The sequence below is a fragment of the Anabrus simplex genome, chromosome 3, assembly GCF_040414725.1.
Source record: "Anabrus simplex isolate iqAnaSimp1 chromosome 3, ASM4041472v1, whole genome shotgun sequence".
Lineage (NCBI taxonomy): Eukaryota > Metazoa > Arthropoda > Insecta > Orthoptera > Tettigoniidae > Anabrus > Anabrus simplex.
In genome coordinates this window covers 168,903,885-168,931,515 of record NC_090267.1, presented here as the reverse complement: position 1 = coordinate 168,931,515, position 27,631 = coordinate 168,903,885, and the positions used below count along the sequence as shown (strand labels likewise).

General features: G+C 41.6%; 1 protein-coding gene across 1 annotated transcript in view; it reads left to right on the top strand.

The window, feature by feature from the left end:
* The window catches only part of LOC136866715 (nose resistant to fluoxetine protein 6-like), a 210,098-nt gene that overhangs the window by 161,184 nt on the left and 21,283 nt on the right, over positions 1–27,631 (top strand). Inside the window, exons 9-10 of the mRNA XM_068226819.1 lie at positions 10,262–10,394; positions 14,513–14,702. Of these exons, the coding sequence (XP_068082920.1) occupies positions 10,262–10,394; positions 14,513–14,702 (323 nt within the window). The remainder of the gene's footprint in view (positions 1–10,261; positions 10,395–14,512; positions 14,703–27,631) is intronic.

Here is a 27,631-nt window from a genome sequence, read left to right as displayed (position 1 = left end):
TCGAAGTAAATACTCTTCATGCAGTAAACGAGATTCTTTTAAAATTGCACGTCTCTTAGCGTTATCCGAGAAACAGCATGGGGAGGTCCCCATACGTTGTTTCCAGTGTAAAGTGTTTCTTACGTATTTGTGATGGTAACGGCAGACTCACTTGCCTACTGCCATTCACAATCGAGTTGGCAAGTTTACATTATAATTGCAGGACCCATTGCCTACTGCGCGGTCACAATCGATTTGGGGAGTTTTCGTTACAATGGCAGCCCCCTTCCCTACTTCCAGACAGATAACAGTTTCTATTATAATAGCAGGCAACTACCCTACTATCAGTCTAAATTTAGTTGTGCAGTTATCATTATAATGTCAGGCCACTTTTCCTACTGCCAGCCAGCTTACTGCCATTCACACCAAGTTGGCGAGATTCCATCAAAATAGCAAGCCACTATGTCTGATGCCAGTCATATTTTAGATGGGTACATTTGTTTATAATCGCGGGCACCCTGGCCTACAGCCAAATACAATCGGGTAGGGGAGTTTTAAACAAAATTGCATGCTCCCTTGCCTTCTGCAAGTCAAATCGAGAAGTGAACTATTCATTACAATGGTTGGCCTTCCTTACTAATGCTAGTTACACAGGAGTTGGAGAAGGACCCCATTCCTACTGCCAGTCAAAGTCGGTGGTGGGAGTACTGATTACAATAGCAGACACACCCTTTCTCGGTCGCTACAAAGTGTATATATATAGATCGACATACGAAAGTATATGCGTGTTTACAATATTGCAGACCTTCATTTACAGAGTAACTGCTGCTAAACGTGCGTCATATCGACAAAGGATTGTACCATAAGACGCCGGATTTAGTGGCCTAAATGGCTGGTCCTATGATATCTATTCTTGGGTCAGACTGAGTTAGAAACGTTGAACAGGGTAAAGATTTTGTAAGATTATCTCACATTGCATTACTTTTCGGATAATTATATGACAGCTATATACATAGCATTTGGCTCGCATATTTTCGTGAAGAGGTTGATGATTCTATATTTCCTATAAGTGATTGAAAGTATGAATTATGCATTTGAAAAGTCCAAATTTACTTAACATCGATTAATAGAGAAAAATCAAACGTAAAAGGGATACAGATACGACAAAAATTCATAAGACCAAGGTTGTAGATCATTCCAAATTGAACGGAGATTGTGCAATCCGTTATGTGATAGGACTTCCCGAAGGTCTGTACCACCATTAAAATTGCCTCCATATTTCGATATTCTTCGGGGTAAAAAGGGAAAAATTTAAAGATCTTGGAAGTTTTCCGTCCGTTACACGCTAAAACGTATAATTTTGTCAAATTTCAATTTTCTTTTTCGTCTGGCAGATTATGCCGCAATCTGGATTTGGGGCGAGGAGGGTAACAATTAGGACTTTCAGGAAACTGAACCAAAACAAATATGCAGATGGTCATTATTACCCCTTAAACGGGTAGCTGTGCGAAAATTTCGCCAAAATAGTTAAGGTAGAGGCACACAGTCGTTACAATTTTATTTATATGGATAGATAAGGAATCTGCTCCACGTACAACACCTTTTGGGCTATGTCCGCTGGACTTAACCTGCAAACCTGATCATTCATGATATCTCAGTTATTAATCCTCTTGACGAAGGAATGCACATGAAAACAAAGTTTTAGAGATGGAATTCCATCATGTTTGGTCGATTTCCAGTCAGGTTGGTCTTGTACTGTATATATTGTGGAAGAGTAAAATCACCATTTCGATTCCGTATAAACCACCAGTCCATTTCGGGATCATGAAATGTTATTGACCTTTAAAACCTACCTTTGTACAGGTGGATGCTAAATACAAAGTTTGGTTCGAATATCTTCAGTAGTTTTCAAGTTGTAAGAAATACGCTTTACACACACACGCTCTTGAGTTAAGTCCGATGGGACTTGTACCGAAAAACGGTCCGTTAATGATATCTTCCTTATTAATCCTCGTTGTCGCGGATTGACATTGGTTACGTCAACATCGAAATATCTATGTATTCTTTGTATATGTATAGTTGCCTTCTTTACTCTGTGATGTGTGTGTATTGTTGATAATAATAAAACGTGATATTGTGAACACGACGGTGAAGTCCTCTTATAATTCAGTAGTTACGATTTATAACACACAAAATCTTGGGGCCGAAACCTCCGGGTTATTACGAGTTCAACGCGACACGAGAGAAGAGGATTTTCACATCACGGACACGGATGTTGAGCGACTTAAATCTCGACATATCTACGCATCTCTGAGGAGAAGAAAGGATCACCAACGCAGAACTAGCTACAACTTCAAACCAACAGATAAGACGAAACACAATTACAGTATACGTAGTGTTGACCGTAGATTGGTAATTTTTTCTGAACATTTAATGCATAGAAGTTTGAAGGAATTTCAATATTACTCGTAACAAGAAATATAACCCCACCTACGTCAAAATATCCGTAATGGCTTCTATTCCAAAGAGATCTATGCACGCAACACTCGAGTAGAACACTAGCGCCGTCTGTTGTAAAAAGGGAGTAACTAAGCTATGATCTTTAACTTTTAATAAGACATCTCTGGCAACCATTCATTGACAATAGTGTATGACGTAACGTTGAGCCGCAATCATTTCACATGTTTATTTTTTTGTCTGAATATTTCAAGGAGTAATACTTTTCAGATCAGTGAAGAATTAATTTACTAGTAGGAGACATTATGGAAGGCAGTATAGCGAATCAGCTCACGAAATTGAAACGTAGACGAGTAACTCAACGTTCGAACACTACGCGTTTTATTAATCAGATTCATTCGTTCAATCAATCCACGGACTTAGATGAAATAGAGCATATCCGCGAGCGTCTACAGGAAACGTTAGCGTCCTTAAATGCGTTAAATGACAGTATCCAAGATTTACTCGATGACGCGGAGTACGAAGACGACGTGGTAGCCTGTGAAGAATATCTGGACAACTCCAAACGGGCGATTAGAAAGGCCACGGGCCTCATAAAACAGAAAAGCGCGAGGAATGAGGCCGACTCTACCACTACGTATCCGAGTGTCCTTGTTCAACCCACGACTACAGCGGAGATAAAGCTTCCTACCATTAAACTGCAGTCATTCTCAGGAAACGTGGAAGAATGGCCGGGATTCTGGGAGCAGTTCGAGTCCTCCATTGACAAACATTTGTCGGTGTCCGTCGTAAACAAACACGTATTTCTCCGTGGGTACTTAGAGGGAGAACCAAGGCGTCTTGTAGACGGTATATCTATAACGGCAGACACATACGAACAAAACAAATTCTGATAGCACGATATGGTGATAAGAACAGGATTATTCAGTCTCACCTCGATTACTTGGAAAATCTCGAAGTTGCAGTTTCGGAGGCCCCTGAAGTATTAAACACGACCTACATTGAATGCCATCGCCGGATACAATCATTGAGAGCACTAGGGGAAGACGTCTACGCATATGGTCGAATTTTAGCACCCAAACTATTACGAGCCTTTCCAGAGGACATCTGTCGCCGTTGGCTCGTCCACGCTAAAATACTAGGCATACAAGAAGGGGACACTACCCGACTAATGGCGTTCCTTAACGAAGAAGTGGAAGGAGCTCTTAACGCTCAAAAGATACGGGGTGACGCCCCATTAACGACCTCTTCATTACCCACAGCAGCCACTCTTCACGTAAACACAAAACCAAACGAACAAAAGGGGAAGCAGACACCTCAACCAGACCCATTCTGTGTGTACTGCGAAAACCGAGGTCACTGGGGTCAGGATTGTCAACAGATGAAGGATCCCCAGGTGAGAGTCGAGAGACTGAAAGCCACAAACCGGTGCTTACTTTGCCTACGCCGTGGGCACAACAAGACACACTGTTTTAAGAAGGGGAAGGCATCCTGCAACAAATGTCGAAGGTCACACCATGTATCCATTTGTACCGAGGGCAGCAGTCAACACACTTCCGTTTGCAAGATAGGGGTCATCACGTCCGATTTCACACACCTGCAAACGGCCCGTGTGTGGATCAAGGGGCCGACAGGCCGAAACAAGCTAACTCGTTGTATCCTGGATGCAGGGAGTCAATCGAGCTTCATCCACAATTCTCTGATTGATTCACTGCAGCTTAAGGTTACTGATCGCAAGACTCTTGAGATAAGCACGTTCGAATCGCCGTCCACTATGTATGATATTAGACGGAAGGTTTGTTTCGACATTATGGGCTACTCAACCAGAGCTCAAGTATCGATTATCGCCTTTGAAAGTCACAGCTCCTACACTTTTCAACCAACTGCACCCCAAGACATAACAGCGCTAGCATCGCTAAAGAAGATGAAGCTGGCTGATCCGAGTGACGACCTTGACAAAGATCTTCCGATCGAGGTACTTATAGGTGCGGATTCATACTGGAAGATAGTAACAATGAAGGAACCTATCAGAGTAACAACATCACTGGTTCTTCTTCCTACTATCTTCGGTTACATTCTCAGCGGAAGTAGATCTGGCACTACGATCAACCAAATAATGGTCCATCATGTCTCACTCACAACGGATCAGATAACTGATGAAAGCGTGCGACGGTTCTGGGACTTAGAAACTATTGAAATTGTGGATAACCAAGAGCGAAAATTATCCATTAAAGATAACACTATTTTTCAAGAGTTTCACGACTCTTACCGCACCGAACATGGACGGAGAGTTGTATCATTACCTCGAAAGGTGGGCATTACGGGACCAGGACATGAACCAGAGCTTCACATCTTCTGTGGTGCTTCGGAGAGAGCATACGGAGCTGTCGTCTACACGAAGTCAACGCTTAACGACACTCCGGTCACAAAACTTGTCTGCAGCAAAAACAGACTAGCACCCGTGAAGAAGTTAACTCTACCAAGACTAGAGCTGCTAGCCGCACTTGCTGGTACACGCCTTCTTCACTACTTCTGTCAAGAGACTGGCTGTGACATCAAGAATACTCAGCTGTGGAGCGATTCTACTGTTGCACTTGGATGGATTCGCAACGATCCGAATAAGTGGAAGACCTTTGTCTGCAACCGCGTGACAGAAATACATAATCACGTAAACCCCAGTCAATGGAGACACTGTCCTGGAGATCAGAACCCTGCAGATCACCTCACTCGAGGAGTATACACAGACCAGCTAGCCTCCTTAGCAACATGGTGGCATGGTACTCGCTGGCTCATCAAAGACAGAGGCGCATGGCCACGTGACCCAACACCCACCTGCGCGCAGTTGCCAGAAGTCAGGAAGACGCAACAAGTTCTCACGATCACTATAGCGGAACCCCTACTGGATATCTCGAGGTATAGCTCATACTGGAAATTGCTACATGTCACAGCTTGGGTACTTCGTTTCGTCAGTATGTTGAGCAAGAACACAAAACACCCCAATGCACTAACGGCTGAAGAGCTACATGCGTCACGCACATACTGGATCAAAAGGGTTCAAGAGGAACGGTTCACTATTGAACTAGCTGCATTGCTAAATGGTGAACAATTACCAGGCACTTCACAGATTGCTAGATTTAACCCATTTCTACATGAAGGTATCATCCGACTTGGTGGCAGACTACAATTCTCAAATTTGTCTCAAACTGAGAAACACCCAACAATTCTGGACGGCCGTCACAGGTTCACCGAGTTAATCATTCAAGAGACCCACATCAAACTTCACCATCTTGGAGTACGCATAGTACTGGCAGAACTACGTGAAGAATTCTGGATTCTGCGAGCTCGACAAATAACTAAGAAGATTCTGCATTCTTGTCTACCGTGCAAATTAGCGCTCAACAGCAGACCAGTGGTGATTGAGGCGCCATTACCAGTAGACCGCCTACAGTTGACACAACCCTTCTCTGTGATTGGGATCGACTTCGCTGGACCCCTGTACGTTAGATGTGGCAGCAATGTTAACAAATCGTACATCATTCTTTTCACTTGTGCCACCACCCGTGCTATCCATCTCGAGCTATCTACGGACATGTCTACGGATAGATTCTTGATGGCCATGCAGAGGTTTGTCAGCAGACGAGGTGTGCCGCACACCATATATTCTGACAACGCTCAGACCTTCCTCACTGCTCATAACGAACTTATAGAACTCAATAAGATTATGACAGACACCAAGGTGCACCACCACTGTGCTCACAATGGTATTCGTTGGAAGTTTATCGCACCAAGGGCGGCTTGGTGGGGAGGCTTTTGGGAGAGAATGGTTGGCTCTGTAAAAAGATGTCTAAGAAAGGTACTCGGCCATTCCCAGCTGAACGAAGAAAGTCTCAATACAGTATTGACAAGTGTTGAAGCCACCCTCAATAGCAGGCCAATCACCCAGGCCACAGACACGGGAGATCTCCTGACACCATCCCATTTTTTAGTTGGAAGAAAACTAACGTCCATCCCAGAAGGGCCAGAACCGAGCACGAGGAAAAATCTCGTAAAGGAATACAGATTACAACAAAAGGTCTTGGGGGACTTTTCACGGCGCTGGAAAAAGGAGTATCTGCTTCAACTGAGAAGTCACCATGAGGTCAAAAATCAAAAGACCAATACACATTTGCCCAATATCGGAGACATCGTACTCCTCCAAGAAGACGTCAGACCTCGCCACATGTGGAAGAAAGCGAGGATAGAAGAGATGCGCCCAGGAAGAGACGGACATGCAAGACGGTCGTTCTGCGGCAGCCTGACAACACGCTCATTACTCGGCCAGTGCAGCTGGTCATCCCTTTGGAGATAGACCAGGGTGGGGAGGATGTCGCGGATTGACATTGGTTACGTCAACATCGAAATATCTATGTATTATTTGTATATGTATAGTTGCCTTCTTTACTCTGTGATGTGTGTGTATTGTTGATAATAATAAAACGTGATATTGTGAACACGACGGTGAAGTCCTCTTATAATTCAGTAGTTACGATTTATAACACTCGTATCGAAATGATGCACATGAGAAAAACGGTTTAGAAATTAATTTCCATTAAGGCAGGTAGATTTCCATTAAGTTTGGTTGTGTATATATTGTGGGAGTGCAAAATCGCGGTTTCGGTTTCGTATAAACCCCCAACCAGTTCAGGGATTTAAAAACATTATTTACCCTAAAACCAACCCAAGGACAGGTGGATTCTAAATATGAAGTTTAGTGGAAATATATCCAGTAGATTCTAGTACTCGCGTACAAACGGAATAATTAAGGAAGAAAATAATACAGTTAAGAAAAATGAAATTAATTCAAAATGGATTATAACTGAGGACAGCCGGATAACAACAAATATGTAAATGCCAAGTGAATGTATTGGAAAATCAAATGCCCTTCAATAAATTGTGCTGGTGTGAGTTATGGATATAATAAAGCGGTAAAAGAGGAGACATTTAGGCGCAGTGATTCTTAAGTAAACAGATAAGAAGATGACTAATGGTGTTATTACTTAATCTATTCGAGGGTGGTTATAACCTCCAATGATATTCCGCCAATATCCGCCAGATAGGCCGATTGACGCCACTCTTGCCTTCTACCCAAGGAACAACCACAAATTTAAAAGCATGATGAGGAAAATGGCAATATGTTACTTCCCTGCTGGCAAGCAGTCAGAGACGTTGCCATGGTAACCTGTAGGTTCGTTGTCGATCTGTCGGTCACTCAATGCAGAGCATGATACCCGCAGAAAATAGTAAATTTCTCCGTCAAGTTAAGGGTAATGTAAATTATGAACATAACGAAAGTTGTTTATAATGAAGAAGCGTTTCACGTACGGTCCACGGAGTTTACAGAAAATCAATAGTATAAGCGAAAATGGAGGAAAACCGTTCTGGTTTTCCTATAAACCCTTCGTCTGTTCAAAGATTTTAAAATGATATGCATATCAAAACCTTCCCCGGGATGAGTATACTCTAAATATGAAGTTTGGTTGAGATCTATCCAGCCGTTTCGACGTGGTGGTGGAACAGACAGACAGACAGACAGACAGACAGACAGACAGACAGACAGACAGACAGACAGACAGACAGACAGACAGACAGACAGACACGAAAAGTAAAAACCACCGATTCGGTCTTGAGTTGACCTAAAACGCATAAATATCAGAAGAATTTGCGAAACAAAAGAAATTACAGACAGCGGACCCCCTACAACTTTATTTATATAGATAGTAATAATGAAGCATTTGAATTGTGAACGTTAAGGGTGAAGGATTACAGCCTTATTTAAACCTTGTAATTATCTTGAACCAAGACCTCATTTTACCATCAGTTCTCAATGTGACGCGATTTTCAATATAATTGCCTTTGATGACTTAAAATAACTAACCCCACTCCCGTAATCCCTCAGTATGTTCACATACCCTCTCTAGATGAACGTAAGATAATCATAACTGTTTATTTTCCTCATGGTATAGGCCTATTCAATTACTTGACGCATACTGACAATCTGATCCTGAAAGCACTTCTGTGGTCTGAAATCACTCTGATTTTCATCCAAGTTATTATTATACACCATTCAACACAATCTCTTTTCGGAAAATGCCCTTGAATACCTTGCCTGTTATACTGATCAAAGAAATATTTTCTTAGCTACTGCAGCCTTTCCTATTCCTTTCGTTATAGAGATGCACTTACTGCTTTCGTCCACTGAAAAGTTACCTACCTTAATACAATTTATTGTTATTCCTTTTCCTGTCTGAAACCATGCCCTCAATATTTTTTTTATTTTTTTGCAAGTTGCTTTACGTCGCACTGACACAGATAGGTCTTATGGCGACGATGGGACAGGAAGCGGCCATGGCCTTAATTAAGGTACAGCCCCAGCATTTGCCTGGTGTGAAAATGGGAAACCACGGAAAACCATCTTCAGGGCTGCCGACGGTGGGATTCGAACCCACTATCTTCCGAATACTGGACACTGGCCGCACTTAAGCGATTGCAGCTATCGAGCTCGGTCCCTCAATAATTAATGCATACAGAACATTATATGGTTGCTCGTTCAATTTTGTAGCATCCTAATTATTGAACACATTTTCAGTAGTTATAGCATGCACAGTCCGCGTCTGTGGTTTAGTGGTTAGTGTTATTAGCTGCCCCCCCTCCCGAAGCACGGGTTCGATTCCCGGCTCTGCCACGAAATTTGAAGAGCCGATGACCTTCGATATTAGGCCCCTTAAAACAACAAGCATCATCATCATCATCATCATCATCATCATCATCACGAAATCTGAAAAGTGGTACGATGGCTGGAACGGGGTACACTCAACCTCAGGAGGTCAACTGAGTAGAGGAAGAATCACCGGGCGAGTTGGCCGTGCGCGTAGAGGCACGCGGCTGTGAGCTTGCATCCGGGAGATAGTAGGTTCGAATCCCACTATCGGCAGCCCTGAAAATGGTTTTCCGTGGTTTCCCATTTTCACACCAGGCAAATGCTGGGGCTGTACCTTAATTAAGGCCACGGCCGCTTCCTTCCAACTCCTAGGCCTTTCCTATCCCATCGTCGCCATAAGACCTATCTGTGTCGGTGCGACGTAAAGCCCATAGCAAAAAAAAAAAAGAGGAAGAATCAATTCCCACCTCAGCCAGCCTGGAAGTAGTTTTCCGTGGTTTCCCACTTCTCCTCCAGGCAAATACCGGGATGGTACCTAACTTAAGGCCACGGCCGTTTCCTTCCTTCTTCCTTGTCTATCCCTTCAGAACTTTCCATCCCTCGCAAGGACCCTGTTCAGCATAGTAGGTGAGGCCACCTGGGCAATGTAATGGCCCCCCTTCCCAGTTGTATCCCGATCCATTCTCATGATCCTTGAGGCAGTGGAGGTGGGATCCCTCGCTGAGTCCGAGGGAAAAACCAACCCTGGACGATAAATGGATTAAGAAAGGAAAAGGAATATCATGCACAGTGTCCGTATGATACGGATTACAACACCAGAAATTTGAACTTTGGAGGTTATCGCCCTTATATATCGGAATATAAGAGTACTAGGAGCAGCAAAATCATCTTAGGATGGTAAAATTAAATTAATAGGTAAGCATATATGCACTTACAGACTCAAGAAGTTAACTGCGTGCCATATAGTGTTGGAATGAAATTTTTCTCTGCACGAATTGATCTTTAGAGCAAATCCACCACTCCCAGGTGTCTCAAACATATACATTCTTGTTACGACGAATGCAGCATGCTACTTACATTTTAAGAAAGCTGTTGGCTTATTTCATTAGTCTCATGGTTTATTTTCAGACTGTCGCAGTTGTTCCGATCATTCAACCTTACCTACACTCTCGCGCCTCATCGTGCAACTGTCTACTTGATGGGGATGGCGATGGGTTACTATCTCAAACGTGTCCAGCGCTCTCATATCTCAATCACCAAGGTGAGTTAAGGAACCAATCAAATATTTCTCAAATTAGATGCAAATGACTGAAGTTCATAGCATCAATATGCCTGTATAATGGCGAGCCTGTTTGATATCAGTGGATTCTTAAGGACAAGTAGAATCCATAGCACACCATGTCGTTCACGTCGGCATGTAAAATATTCTGACAAATATCACAGGTGTTCATTTTTCAAAAAAATCTGGTTGTCTAATTTATCTAAATAAATTTAATCGAATTATTACGAGGAGCACTACCTGGAGAAGAGAACTCTATCAGTTTTAATCGATGGTCTAAAGAGACACAACGTATTTCGGTCACAAGTTCCGAAATGTCAAATACAGCCTGATACAACTGACTATAGAAGGCAGGAGTTATTATTAATTGTTCTTTATGTCCAGCCCTTGTCCCGTCTCTTTACAGGGTTGGGTATGAGGTGAGATGAATCTGTTGTGACGGGTTTTTGTGACCGGACGCCCTTCCTGACGTCAACATCATCAGTAGAGTTAATGAGATGAAATGATTAATTTTTTGCTAATTGCTTTACGTCGCACCGACACAGATAGCTTTTGTGGCGATGATGGAATACGAAAGGCCTAGGAATGGGGAGGAAGCGGCCGTGGCCTTACTTAATGTACAGCCCCATCATTTGCCTGGTGTAAAAATGGGAAACCACGGAAAACCATCATCAGGACTGCCGACAGTGGGGTTCGAACCCATTATCTCCCGGGTGCAGCTGCGCACCCTTAACCGCATGGTCAGTTCACCCGCTAATAGGGATGAACAGCGAGGACATGGATGGAGAAGTAAGTAAGTAAGTAAGTAATTCGTCTTTATTCGTGGCGAAGTTAGAGCTCACTATCCTCTCTTTCACTTAACCACAACAATAAAATTATATTATGTAAGAGAAATAGTAAAAATTCCAACAATCCGCTTAATATTAAATAACATTGTAGTACTAATAGTAAATATGGGAGGAATAATAGAAATATTATCGAATGTACAACATGACATTAAAATAATAATAATTGTAATAATTTATTATTATTATTATTATTATTATTATTATTATTATTATTATTATCATTATTATATAATAACGAAAAGAAGAAGAAAATGTCGTAAAATACTATAACTAGCAAATACATTTCTAAACTTCAAGAAGCCGGGCTGAGTGGCTCAGACGGTTAAGGCGCTGGCCTTCTAACCCCAACTTGGCAGGTTCGATCCTGGCTCAGTCCGGTGGTATTTGAAGGTGCTCAAATACGACAGCCCCGTGTCGGTAGATTTACTGGCACGTAAAAAGAACTCCTGCGGGACTAAATTCCGGCACCTCGGCGTCTCCGAAGACCTTAAAAAGTAGTTAGTGGGACGTAAAGCAAGTAACATTATTAAACTTCAAGAAAACATTCTCATTCACGCCCTCATTCACACTTCACTCATCGTTCAAATCCAGCTGAATGCAATCAGCAACTGATTTCGGCAACCCATGTTAAATTTCCTACGAGAATGCAAACCTCTAACGGCGGCAGGGAGGGTATTCCACAGCTTAGCGGGAGTGACTACGAAGGAACAAGTTGTAAGCCCTGGAATAACTGAGAGATAACCGAGCTCGATAGCTGCAGTCGGTAAGTGTGGCCATTATCCAGTAATCGGGAGATAGTGGGTTCGAACCCCACTGTCGGCAGCCCTGAAAATGGTTTTCCGTGGTTTCCCATTTTCACACCAGGCGAATGCTGGGGCTGTACCTTAAATAAGGCCACGGCCGCTTCCTTCCCACTCCTAGGCCTTTCGCATCCAATCGTCGCCATAAGACCTATCTGTGTCGGTGCGACGTAAAGCAAATAGAAAAAAAACTGAGAGGTATAATTCAAGAGGACCGAGATCGTGTACCGTGGTTGTAGGAGGAGAGATAATTAAAGTTTGGTGAAACGGAAAGTGAATCGGCACTTACAACTTCGTAAATACGTTCTCAACGTACACAAATCTGATTCTCATCAAACAATATCGTGTAAATCTCAAGAGATTTGGGATTGCCAGGGTGTTCATGGGCTCGTGTGATCTTTAAGACGAGATTCCCCTGCAGGTGTTTAAACTCTGTTCGAGCATCTTATTACTGTCTTGGGATATGTCCGTAAGCACTGTGCTGCAGTTGGTGAGATTAGGGACTGTATTAGAAGATTATCAAATAATCTTGGGTGCATACACTCCGACAGTGGTTCAATATTCATGGTACGACAATCCTAATACGGTTGGTACAGGAGGGGCATGATGGGTTTCAACCTTCTGTGAGGAGAAGGCTCTGAAAGGAGAAGAACATCTAGGTATCGTAAACTTATGGACTTAGATTTGGGCTGCCCGACCCACACGCCTACAACAAAATGGTAAACTAATTATATTTCCTTAGACAAATGCGGGACACAATATGTGCAAGGAACTTAACCATTCACAAACTTGTATATGAGTAAGGTACCTTCTGATCTACCGATTGGACGAAAGCAGTAAATACATCAAACTGTATTAAAAGGAATAGAAACGACTGCAAGAACTTCCGAGGTATTTCTTTTATCATTACAAGACAAAGTGTTCACAAGCACTGTAGATTAGAGGATGCGACCAGTGGTGTAGAGTAAATTGACTGGAACCAAGTGAAGTGTCAGACCATAGCGAGGCTGTGAGGACCAGATTTTCGTTTTGCGACAAATAGTCGAAAAATTCCAATAGAACAATAGATCAGGGCTGTCGAACCTTTTCATGTACTGGGGCATACGTGACTCCTTGTTATGGAGGTATGGGCGCCGTTCGATAATAATAACAATAATACAGAAAATTGTAGGCTAATATAGACTATATAGACTATATAGACTAACATTTCTAAACACATCGTACTTACGTATTTAGCCCGAAATCTGTCATCGCATGTTCGCTCACGTTAAGAAACAGGATTTCTCCTCACATTCACTATTAAACTGTAGGTTTGTAACCATTTAGTCATGATTCTAATCACTGTATAAAATAATAATGAGAATTAATAACTGATGTATACTTTTCGCAGTCAATATAAATAAAAATTGAGGTTATGAAAATTCCGTTCTTCATTGAATATAACTAAAGTTTAAACCTAAGTCAAAGAAAATAAGAAATGAAATACACTTATAGTTAAATATCACACAGATTCTTGTCATGATACAATTTAAATTCAACTGAGGATTCCGTGAAACTGTTCCACGGCCGTGAACAGCAGATGGTTTGAAAGAATTTTGGGAAGGAGAAATTTAAGAAACATTCACAATGCGATCGTTTCCTGAAAGGTGTTCTAACTGGGAAACGCCAAGTGCCAACATATTCACTTCATCCCCCAGCCTTCTTCCAAAACGCCTAGCACACAACAAAAAGCAGGGATTATAATGTACAGAGTTGTTTCAATACCCTGTGTACTTCAAAATCACACAGCACCTGAGAATATCTTCTGAAATGACGGAGGTATGGTCTGTAGAATGAATACTGCTTAAACTAAGAAGAGAAAGAGGTCAGTTAGAATGGCGGGAATGCCAAGGAAAAACTAATAATTATTTGTATGTTTAAACATAATCCAAAACGTTCAGCTACGGATAATCTTGGTACAATTAAATCAGCGTTTGTAGTGCGCTAAAGAAGTATACCAGGGGTGCCATAGCGCCCGCGGGCGCCGCGTTGGACAGGCCTACAATAAATTTTTATGTTTAGTAGATCTAAGGAAGGCGTGTGGCAGAGTACCAAATGGAGCTAGGGCCAGGATTAAGATATACTCAAAACACATGAAAATAAAGTGTCTCAGAAAAGGAGGAAGCTACGACGTGGTAAGAAGATTCAAGAATAACGGCAGAATATAAACTGAAATAATATTGTTAATAATCAATAAAAGATAGAACAGAATATGGTGTCATTTTAGTAAACATATTTTATATCACGAAATATATTTTCAAGAAACATAAAGCAGTACAACGAACTGATATGGTTGAAGCTGAGGCCTCATGCAGAAGGAGAGAAACGATCATTAATTTTAGGAATAATATAAGTCAGTATATATTTTAATTATTTAACAAAGAATTTTTGGTAAATGAAGTCTTGTATTCAGTTACAGATGCTTACTGGCTGGAGTGCAGCTATACTCTGCGGAATGGTGGCAATGTTTGGGCCCTACAAGATGGTCCTAATGGAATATCGGTACAGCCCAATGCATGCTGCAGTCTATAATGCTTTCTCTCCGGTACTTTGGGGCATCTTCATCAGCTGGGTAATTTTTACAGCCAACATCGGCAGGGCAGGTGTGTACATCAAACGTGATTCTTCTTCTTCTCTTCCAAAGTACTCACGGTCGGCATTACATTTGGGTTTGGCTCAGTTTTGTGTCACGACGCCCTTTGTGATGCCAACGTTATACAGTATAGGTTAATAACACCATTTAACAAAGATTGACAAAGTTTTTGTTTATCTCATTTTTGTGTGTGTTTATTGATTAATTTAGTGATGTTGATTATGATTATGCAAGTTTCCTTAAGTACCAATATTTTGAATGTGATAATGAATTTTTCAGTTTTATTAAAAGCTACTAACAATACATGTTTACATAATACAACTACAGTTCTACAGAGGAAGTGTAACAAACTTCATGAATTGGAAGGGATAAGTGCAAAATTGACACTGAAACTTACACAACAACGGTGTCATTAAAAATATGTACATTAGAATGGCTTTTTCCTTTTATGTTTTACAAACCCCTGTGCATGTACCGTACTATATCACATACATACTGTAGTCTCCCATTACAGCACATTACCAACGACCCTGATACATTCTTTTCATGCAGTGAATGTCTTGGTGAAAGCGTTCACCATTTTCCTCACTTACAGCTCCTCAATTTAGCCAAAAGAAATCAATGTGGGAAAACAAACAGTGCGTTTTCACTGACAATATCTTATCTTACTCTATATAAAAATGGATGTATGTGTGTGTGTAAATGACACATCTCCTCCTAAACTAAGGGATCAATTTCAACCAAACTTGGTTCACTTATGACTTAGTATCAGGAGACAAACCGCGTGGGGGTAAGACACCCCGAACACCCATAGGGGTGGGGGGCGGGGGTCAGATATAAAAATAAACGAAATAGTGTCGAATCCATACTTTTCGAGGTCGCTGAAATGAATAGTGACACTACGGATATTTTTAAAATCCAAGTTCAGCCCCCTTTAGGCTGGGGGACGAGGGGGGAGTGATATATAAAATTAAACGAAAATAGTGTCGAATACGTAGTTTTCGGGGTAGCCGAGTTGAAGAGTACCATCCGAATTTTTAGCATCAGGAGACAAACCACGTGGGTGTAAGACAGCCCAGGAAATCTTAGGGGCGGGGGGGGGGGCAACGGGGGTCAGATATACAAATTATCGAAAATAGTGTGGAATCCATACTTTTCGGTGTCGCTGAGATGAGTAGTGACACTCCGGATATTTTTTAAAGTCCAAGTTCATTCCCCTTCTGGGTGAGGGGCGAGGGGGGAATGGTATATAAAATTAAACGAAAATAGTGTCGAATATGTAGCTTCCGGGGTCGCCGAGGCTAATTGTACACTCTGGATTTTTAGTAACAGGAGACAAACCACGTGGGAGTAAGACAGCCCAGCAAACCTTAGGGGCGGGGGCGAGGGGGTCAGGTATACAAATTAACGAAAATAGTGTCGAATCCATACTTTTCGGGCTCGCTGAAATGAATAGTGGCACTCCGGAATTTTTAATGTCCAAATTCAGCCCCATTCGGGGTGGGGGGTGGGGCGATGGGGGAGTAATATATAAAATAATAGAAAATAGTGTCGAATCCATAGTTTTCGGGGTCGCTGAAATGAATAGTGATACTCCGTATATTTAGTATAAGGAGACAAACTACGTGGGGGTAATACACCCTGGAAACCCTTAGAGGAAGGGGGGCGAGGGGACTGAGATATAAAAATCATCGAAAGTAGTGTCGAATCCATACTTTCGGGGTCGCTGAAATGAATAGTGACACTGCGAAATTTTTTAAAGCCCAAGTTCAGCCCCCTTCGTGGAGGGGGGCGATTTGAGAGTGATATATAAAAATAATCGAAAATAGTGTCGAATACATAGTTTTCGGGGTCGCCGAGGTGAATTGTACACGTCGGATTTTTAGTATCAGGAGACAAACCACGTGGGGACAGGGCACCCCAGGTACGCTTAGGGGCGGCGGGGGCGAGTGGGTGAGATATAAATATCATCGAAAGTAGTGTCGAATCCATACTTTTCGGGCTCGCTGAAATGAATAGCAATACTCCGGAATTTTTTAATGTCCATTTTCAGCCCTCTTCGTGATGGGGGGCGATGGGAGAGTGATATAAAGAAATAATGCAAAATAGTGTCGAATACATAGTTTTTTTTTTTTGCTATTGGCTTTACGTCGAACCGACACAGATATGTCTTATGGCGACGATGGGACAGGAAAGAGCTAGGACTGGGAAGGAAGCGGCCGTGGCCTTAATTCAGGTACAGCCCAAGCATTTGCCTGGTGTGAAAATGGGAAACCACGGAAAACCATCTTCAGGGCTGCCGACAGTGGGGTTCGAACCCACTATCTCCCGAATACTGGATACTGGCTGCACTTAAGCGACTGCAGCTATCGAGCTCGGTGCATAGTTTTCGGGGTCGCTGATATGAATAGTGACATTCCGGATTTTTAGTATCAGGAGACAAACCACGTGGGGGTAATACACCCTGGAAACCCTTAGGGGCAGGGGGGCGAGGGGGCTGAGATATAAAAATAATCGAAATTAGTGTCGAACCATACTTTCGGGGTGGCTGAGATGAAGAGTGACACTCCGGAATTTTTTAAAGTCCAAGTTCAGCCCCCTTCATGGTGGGGATGATGGGAGAGTGATATATAAAAATAATCGAAAATAGTGTCGAATCCATAGTTGTCGGGGTCGCTGAAATGAATAGTGACAGTCCGGATACCGTATTTAATAGGTCCAAGTTCACCGGCCCTTTTGGTGGGGGGCGAGGGGGAATTGAGATTTAAAAATAAACGAAAATAGTGTCCAATCCATAGTTTTCGGAGTCGGTGAGATGAATAGTAACATTCCGGATTTTTTAAAGTCCGAGTTCAGCCCCCTTTGGCATAGGGGCTGAGAAAGGATGAAAAATAAAAAAATAAATTGACCAAATTGACCGAGATAGTGGACGTGTGTATGTTCCAGTATGACTTACAAGTATGACTTACTACCTGGAGAATACACTGTGGGAGTAAGACGCCCCTAGAACCACTAGGAAGGGGGTGAAATGTAATCCATATTAACAAATGTAAGTCAGTACGTAGCGATCTATATATACTGTACTGTATATATATATGGCATAAAAATGAAAACAGGCGTGAATTAATGAGACCATTCTATGCATCTTAGAAACTTAAAACTTGGTACCAGACAAGCTGATGCCTTCAGGATCCCTAGAAAAACCATAATTTCTCAAATTTCTCTGAGGGGGGACATGCTGGGAGTTTCAAATATGCATAACAACACAGTCGGTGATATTTATCCAGAACTATAACCCATTCATGGGCTTAAGAGTTTCCTGAAAGTCCTAATTTTTAACCCCCTCCTCATATCAAGATGGCAGCACAATCTCCCAGACGAGTTAGAAAATTGAAATTTGGAAAAATTATAGCTTTTAGCCTGTAACCGACGGAAAATTTACGAGATGTTTAAACATTTTATTTTTTACCCCCGAAAAATATCGAAATATGGAGGCAATTTTAATGACGGTGCAGACTTTCCTTTCGAGGTATTTTGTAGCTAAACGGTAAGTCGTATCACAAACAGATGGCACAATCTCAGTTCAATTTGGAATGATCTACAACTTTGGTCCTATGACCTTTTGTCGTATCTCTATCCCTTATACGTGAAATTTTGGCTACATTTCTGGATTTACCTAAATGTTGCACTTTGTACACGTATAATTGATGGTTTGATTCACTTATAGGAAAGATGGGATAATCAAATTCTACACGAATATTGGCCCACCCAGTAGCCATATGTCAGCTAAATTCTATGTTTGAACCTGTCACATAAATATCTGAAAAGTAATTCACTGTGTGAAAACCTTACACAAATTTCACCTATTCAACGTTTCTAAAACTATCTTACCTTTAAATAGATGAGATACGAGGAAATATCATAGGGTTAGCCATTTAGTTCGCTAAATGAGGCCAGAGGCGTCTTTTCGTACAAACCGTTTTTCGATATGATGCACCGTTTAGCAGCAGTTATTCTGTAAATGAAGATGAACATTCATATACTTCCGTATGTCGATCTACATTTATTAATTTAAGCCGATTTGTAGCAATCTAGACATTGTAATTAATACTTTACAAATCAATAGTGACTGTCAACAGGAGGGCGTCTGCTGTTCTGTTCAATACTCTTTAACTGGCAGTAGGAATAGGGCCCTCCTCCAATGCCTGTGTACCATAGTAATGAATAATTCCCTTCTCGATTTGACTAGCAGAAGGCAAGGGAGCGTGCACTTTTTCAAAACTCTTTTACCTGATTCTATTTATCATTAGGTATAGGTGCCCTCTTGCAAGGGTGCCCCCGATTGTAAACAAATTTACCCATGAAAATGTGACTGACGTTACGCATAGTGAATTGCGGTAGACAAGTGGACCTGACGTTATCATCACAACTCCGCAACTCACACTTTACATTGGAAACAACGTCTGTGGACCTCCCTATGCTTTTCATCGGTTGACGCCAAGAGACATGCAATTTAAAAATTCTTATTAACTTCATGTACAGTTATTTACTTCGATATCCGTATACAATGTAGAACACCGTAGCGAAGCACGGGTACATTTGCTAGTATATTATATCAGTAAAGAACTGGAATCAGAGATAAGGATTTTTGCGGATTACGTTACATTGTCTACAGTAATAAATAAGTTGCAAGACTGCAAGAAGACCTCGACGATGTTGTGAGATGGACAGCGGGCAATGGTATGATGATAAATGGGATTAAAAGTCAGGTTGTGAGTTTCACTAATAGGAGAAGTCTTCTCGGTTTTATTTACTGCGTTGATGGGGTGAAAGTTCCTTATGGGGATCACTATAAGGAAAGATCTTCATTGAGGTAATCACATACAAAGTATTGTAAATAAAGGGTACAGGTCTCCGCACATGATTACAAGGGCATTTAGGGGTTGTAGTAATGATGTAAAGGAAAGGGCATATAAGTCTCTGGTAAGACCTAATATTCATGGTTTCAGCGCATTGGACCCTCACCAGGATTATTTGATTCGAGAGTTAGAGAAATAATCCAAAGAAAAGCATCTCGATTTGTTCTGGGTAATTTCCGACAAAAGAGTATCGTTGCGAAAAGTTCGCAAAGTTTGGGCTTGGAAGCCTTGAGGGAAAGGAAGCGAGCTGCTCGACTAAATGGTATCTTCCGAGTTGTGCGTTGAGAGATGGCGTGGAATGACTTTAGTAGACGAAGTTTTGAGTGGTGTTTTTAAAATCAGGAAAGATCACAAAATGAACATACATTTGGTATTCAAGGGAACAAATTGGGGCAAATATTCGTTTATAGAAAGAAAGTTAGTAATCTGAACAATTTACCAATGGTTTGCAATTATTTAAGAAAAGTCTAGGTAATCAACAGATAGGGAATCTGTTACCAGGGCTACGGCCTTTCATGCATATCAGTGGTGATTGATTGCCTGCCTTATGGTGAAGGGGTAGCGTGTCTGCCTCTTACGCGAAGGCCCCGGGTTCAATTCCTGGCCAGATCAGGGATTTTCCTCTGGATTTGAGGGCTGGTTCGAGATCCACTCAGCCTTCGTGATTACGATTGAGGAGCTATCTGACGGTGAGATATGGACCTCGGTCAAGAAAGCCAAGAATAACGGCCGAGGAGATTTGTCGTGCTGACCACATGACACCTCTTAATCTGCAGGCCTTCGGGCTTAGCAGCGGTCGCTTGGTAGGCCAAGTTCCTTTGGGGCTGTAGTGCCATGGGGTAAGGTTAGTTTAGGTGATTGATAGACATTCTACATCCAAGTAAATGGTAACTCTGTATCACATGCTCTATCAGTTGCATATAATTCTCACTTCTGCTATCCCACAGGCAGGTGAAGTAAGAATATTTGGTGTAGCCAATTTGAAGCCCCAGAAGAAATTCCAGCACTTTAAAATCACCATAAACATTCATATTTTAGTTGTTCCAAGAGCAGCTTGTGTCTTTAAGTGTCTTTAAGTTGTGCAGATGAAGCTGCTGTGGATCAGTGGTAGAGTGTCCGCCTCCGGACCCCAAGATAGCGGGTTCAAACCCGGCAGAGGTAGTCGGATTTTTGAAGGGCGGAGAAATGTCCATTCGACACTCCATGTCGTGCGATGTCGGCATGTAAAATATCTCTGGTGACACCTTTGGCGTTTACCCGACAAAATTAATTAAATCTCATCCATAGACGCCCAAGAGAGTTTCAGTTTACTAGGGTCTGCCATCTAGTGGGCCTAGAGTAAAATGGAACGTTGAAATTGACGAGCAGACAGCCAGATGGCGTCAAATTGAAATGTCTGCACACGGTAGCTGAGGCCATACGATTATTATTATTATTATTAGTTGTGCAGAATGAGCTACTCGTATGGAAGGAAACTGTTCCCATTGTGCATAAAGACAGCTTTGAGACTTCTGTTTGAGCTACCTATAAACATATATCACTGTCGTCACTTGAATTCCTCTCTACTTCCTCTTCACTAGTAAACTATTTCGGCGGTGATGGAACTGGCAGCTCTTCATTAAAATGGTACTGGAGCTACCAACCGTACAACTACATTTTCGGATTTCGGAACACCGAGGTGCCTGAATTTTGTCCCACAGGGGTTCTTTTAGGTTCCAGTAACACGAGACTGGCATATTTGAGCTCCTTCAAATATCATCAGGCTGAGCCAAGTCCATTGTTGGTGGTTAATAGTGTAGTGTGTGTGTGTGTGTGTGTGTGTGTGTGTGTGTGAAGAGATATATATTAAGTCCAGCACAAATGACAAGTCCGAGTGCCAAAGGAATCGACCAGATGGGTCTGAAATCACCAACGCGACCCGGAATTGCACCTGGGATCCTCTGAATCGAACACTGCTGCGCTGATCATTTATCCAAAGACTGGACGTACATACATAAACTTGATTGCAAAATAATTAAAACAATACCCCTTCAACTAAATGGCTATTAATAATCAATTACTTCTTCACTATCGAGTATAATCGCAGAGTTATAATGTTTCAGAGCGATGCAAGTAAATCGTCAATCTCAGTTCAGTTAGACGTGGTTTGGTCGCAGTTCAAGGCAGTATTCTCACTAGGACGAGCAACCACAGGACGAGTTTCGGTCTTTAATCGCTCGGGTCAAACCTGCCCACCGCTACTTTTATAATGCCGAGAGAGTTTTCTGCCACAAAGTTAAATATTATTGCGATTGTGTTGACGAGAAGGAAAAGAAATGCAGTAGGTAGATAGGTAGATAGATAGATAAATAGATAGATGAAGATCTTTTCAGATACTTCATCCCGTGGTGTAGGGTTAATGTGCTTGTGCCTTACCTGAAGGCCATGAGTTCGATTCCCGGCAAGGTGAGGGATTGTTACCCTTATCTGGGGTCTGATTCGAGGTTCACCCAGTCTATGTGATTGCATTTAAGGAGTTATTTGGCGTTGATATAGCGCCTTGGTCTAGAAAGCCACGAATAACAGCTGGCAAGTGGCCACGGCTGGTTCGTGGTCCGACACCGCTGCACTCCGACCGGCCAATCGAGCAGAAGAGGAGTGGCCACGGCTTAACGTGGCTCTACGCCTCTGTACTCGGGTGACGGAGAGGGGCTGGTCCCCACCGTCGGCTGTCCTGAGAATGATTTTCCGTGGTTTTCCATTTTCCTGCACCATGGCGAATGCCGGGATATTTCCTAGTATATGCTACGGCCGCCAAACCTCTTACCTTCTACACGCCGGGCTGAATGGCTCAGACGTTCGAAGCGCTGGCCTACTGACCCCATCTTGGCAAGTTCAATCCTGGCTCAGTCCGGTGGTATCTGAAGGTTCTCAAATACGTCAGCCTTGTGTATATAGATTTACTGGAACGTAAAAGAGCTCCTGCGGGACTAAATTCCTGCTCCTCGGCGTCACCGAAAACCGTAAAAGTAGTTAGTGGGTCGTAAAATAAATAACATTATTATTACCTTCTCCGCACACCTCCTTCTCCAATACAAATCTCCTGGCCTTAGAGACGGCTTCACCGTTTAGGAGGCCCGCCTCCCCTTTCAGGGAGGAATGAAAACATTTAAACATTTAGTAGTAGTAGCTGTGTGTGAAGGTTGACACTACGTGAGTAATGGCTGCGTCATAACATGTGGATGAATCAGACGGGTTTTTCTACTCTACGTAAAAGTTTTTATTCTCTGTGGGATGATTTATTTCTCGACATGGTTTCGGACAAAGGCATTATGAAATAAAACATAAAGTAGGTATAATAATAATAATAATAATAATAATAATAATAATAATAATAATAATAATAATAATAATAATAATAATAATAATCTAATAATAATAATAATAATAATAATAATAATAATAATAATAATAATAATAATTCACCGAGCTCGATAGCTGTAGTCGCTTAAGTGCGGCCAGTATCCAGTATTCGGGAGATAGTAGGTTCGAATCCCACTATCGGCAGCCCTGAAAATGGTTTTCCGTGGTTTCCCATTTTCACACCAGGCCACCAGTACCTTACTTAAGGCCACGGCCGCTTCCTTCCCACTCATAGCCATTTCCTGTCCCATCGTCGCCATAAGACCTATCTGTGTCGGTGCGACGTAAAGCAACTAGCAACTAATAATAATAATAATAATAATAATAATAATAATAATAATAATAATAATACTGTAGTGACGTCCAAGTTCGTGAACCGTGGGCAACGACTTAGTTTAGTTTAGTTTATTGCCTTTCTTATATAGCGGGGCTCAGGCTATGAAGCCTGCTATTATGCCAAACCATATTATACAACAGCTTTATACAATTTACAGAATAATGTACATAAAATCATTTTTACATATATTTCTAAAAATCACTAAAATTAATTTACTTAACCTCTATAATATTGCATCCTTATTGATAATTAAGAGCTAATTATTAAATTCTTACGTTAGTAAAATCTACTTTTTACATATTTGTGTACCACATTAAACATTTCCTTTTAAATAACTTCGGATTGCCTATGCCTCTAATTTCAGCTGGGATTGAGTTCCAGGAACGTGTGGTAGCAGGTATGAATGAGTTGTTGTACGAGTTACTGTGGTGAATGGGAATGGACAAGAGGGAACGTGTGGATGACCTTGAGGGAGCTCTATCTGAAGGGGAGAGGTATTTAAAGTCTGTTCTAAGATAGTCTGGTTTGTTTGTTTGCAGAATACTGTGGAGAAGGGAAACAGCGTGGTATTTACGTCGTTCAGTCAATCTTAGCCACGACAGCTGAGAGAGGAAAGGGCTAATATGAGTTTGGATTGGGATATTTAATACGAATCGAGCACAAGCATTGTAGGCTCGCTGTAGTCGACATGAAAGTGTTTTACTCATACTATTATAAACTACATCTCCGTAGTCAAATATTGGAAATATTAGACTCTGTACTAATAATTTCCTTGTGTTTCTTGGAAGGAAGTCCCTCATCCTTTTTGCAGAATGTAATGAGTAGAATACTCTTTGACAAATTTTTGTGATGTGTTCCGACCAACTTAAATATTTATCGAATACTACTCCTAGATTCTTTACATGATCGCTAAATGTTACTGGTATTCCACTGAGCATAACACTGGGTATAGACGTGTTTTGTATTTTAGCATGAGATTTATACGTGCCAATTATAATGGCCTGTGATTTTGATGGGTTCACTTTCAGGCCATGTCTGCTAGTCCAGTCATTAACATTTGCTAGGTCTTGGTTTAACTTAGTGATTGAATTGTTGTCCGCCTCTGTGGTGTAGTGGTTAGCGTGATTAGCTGCCACCGCCGGAGGCCCGGGTTCGATTCCCGGCTCTGCCACGAAATTTGAAAAGTGGTACGAGGGCTGGAACGGGGTCCACTCAGCCTCGGGAGGTCAACTGAGTAGAGGTGGGTTCGATTCCCACCTCAGCCATCCTGGAAGTGGTTTTCCATGGTTTCCCACTTCTCCTCCAGGCGAATGCCGGGATGGTACCTAACTTAAGGCCACGGCCGCTTCCTTCCCTCTTCCTTGCCTATCCCTTCCAATCTTCCCATCCTTCCACAAGGCCCCTGTTCAGCATAGCAGGTGAGGCCGCCTGGGCGAGGTACTGGTCATACTCCCCAGTTGTATCCCCCGACCAATAGTCTGAAGCTCCAGGACACTGCCCTTGAGGCGGTAGAGGTGGGATCCCTCGCTAAGTCCGAGGGAAAACCGAACCTGGAGGGTAAACAGATGATGATGATGATTGAATTGTTGAAGTCATTAGGCTTTGTGTGAATATATAACTGTATATCATCTGCATACAGGTGATATTTACAATTGGTCAGCGTCTCAGATAAGTCGTTCATGTACAGTGAGAACAAAAGTGGTGACAATACTCCTCCCTGAGCCACGCCCATCTTAGTGGTTTGCCACGAAGATGTATCGTTTCCCACTGAAACGCGCTGCTGGCGATCACAAGATAGGAGTGTACTCAGGTTAAAGTGCTGTAAGAAAATTTCAGCGCCTTAATTTTAGCGAGTAATATGTCTCTATCTACACAATCGAAGGCTTTGCTTAAGTCCAAGAGAACAAGTATAGTCATTTGTCCTTTATCTATCGCTAGTTGCATGTCATTTGTCACTTTAACTAATGCAGTGGCAGTACTGTGGTTTTGTCTGAATCCCGATTGATATTTGTCAAGTAAGTTGTACTGGATAAGATATTCAGTCATTTGTTTATGTACTATTTTCTCCAACAATTTTCCTAATATAGGAAGGATACTTACAGGACGGTAATCTTCGGGACTGTTGGGGTTGTTGTATTTAGGGAAAGGTCGGATTATTGCATGTTTCCAATTCGAAGGAAATACTCCAGTCATGAGTGAGTTATTAATGATATGTGTGACCGTTGGAAGTATGATGTCAATGATTCTTTTTAAAAGAGACAGGTTGATTCCATCATGGCCAGTGGACCCTGACTTTATTTCACTGAAGACTTCCCTAACGTCACTGGGGGTCACATGAGAAAAGTAGAACTGCTCGCCATCATGTCTTGTTTTTGAGGATATTCTGTTAATTACTGCTGCTTTGGTCTGATCGTCAATATGAGAGGATACTGAGAGTCCTGCTATGGAATAGCAGTAGACATCTTGGATAAATTCTGTGTCACGGCCCTCCTTGTGCTCAGACGGTGGTCTGTAACCCATTAGAGGAGAGATTCTGTCACTATGTGTAAGGCAATATTCAGCTTCACAGAATTTACCGAGCTAAGAATATGTTAGGCAAGCCTCGGACCTATGAGAGTAACGGAGTCCCACTTCCACTTGACTCCTTAGAAACAACTTGGCGAATGAAATGGAATTCGAATGGGAGCTACTAATTATGTTATTATTATGACTTACGTAAGAAGGAAAGTAGAGCTGGCTGAGTCAGCAAAAAGGATGCGTCTTGCTTCTGTCCTTTATCTCGTTATCCTATAATTACTTTTATAGAATACAAACAGTTGTAAGGGAATCCAACTATACTTTGCCTCTACGCGCTTAGCATTCTGATGCATTTGAGCTTGCCATAACTGGTGTAGTGTGGTTTATAACTAATTTTAAAATGAAACAGAATTAAAATATTCATGAAATAAAATATGCAATCGTCGGACTATGTTCTCGCACTTAGTACTTACGTAATTACTTACACATACAATTGGTGATGGGTGCCAGCTACAAATAAATGTAACGATAGTCTGATAAAATGAGAATCTTGAAAATCTCTAAGGTGTGAGGTCATAAACTTACTTTAACAGCATAACATATAGGTTCTGGGAAAACGACAATGAAGTTTGGTTTCCCTACTAAAATTTCAGGAGGGGCCGGTGACCTTAGATGTTAGGCCCCTTTAAACAACAAGCATCATCCATCATCAAAATTAGAGGTTATCTCATCTACCATTGGTATAAAACAATTAATTGTATTTGATACTAAGCAAAATATATTCTAAAAATTTATAATTGGAATGGTAAGGTTTGCTGCGTTATTTCAGATGATAATACAAAATTCTTACATTACAAATGGAAGAAACTCTAGGCATTAAATCTGAAATCTTCTTGACCGGACATTTAAAAGTTGTACAAGAAATTTATCCCTAACTACTTCACTTGACAGTACCTTAAACACTTTGAGTGTTATTATGACGTATTCCTTTGAATTGGTATCAGCTGTAGGTATCTCAAACCTAATTTGGTGAAGTATCATTTTAGTTTCACCATCGAGATATAGCATGGCTTGAAATTATATTCACACTTCACAATAAACTTTGCAGGTAATTCACTGATAACTGTTAGTCTGCATTACGATGACGCAATATTCAACTGTCACCGAACTGATACAAGAACTCGACCGAACAGATGCACGAAACACACTCCGAACATATAATCCATTTGGACACTGACGACTACATATCCACGTCTCAGTAGTACTCCTGATGGCAAGGTACTGTATCCAACTCACTGTTCACCATCCGTCTCACTGACCGACTCACTGAGAGTTCACTTCCATCTGACTACAACACTCCATGGCAAAACTCTCCAATCAACTGCTAACCGCTATAGGATACTGCTGCTTATATAGACACTATCTGTCACATCGTATAACACCCACGTCAAAGTTAAAAGAGTACATGATGTCACTCCCACCTAGCTCCAAACTATTACAGGTTGTGTTGAAATAGCCTCAGGAAAGGTAGGAACTCCCTGATTTATCTCATATCGAAATGCATAAAATGACAGAGCGATGACTCGACAGTTACTGTAACAGTATTACACCATGTGTTGCAATGCTTTAAAGTTATTTCACAAAATATATCCACATCTGATATTAGGCAGCAACTCTCACTCTACACAAAATATATACATAATAAATTAAATACAATAAAGCAAGCGATAATTAATTAATACATAACAAAATCAGATTACAGAA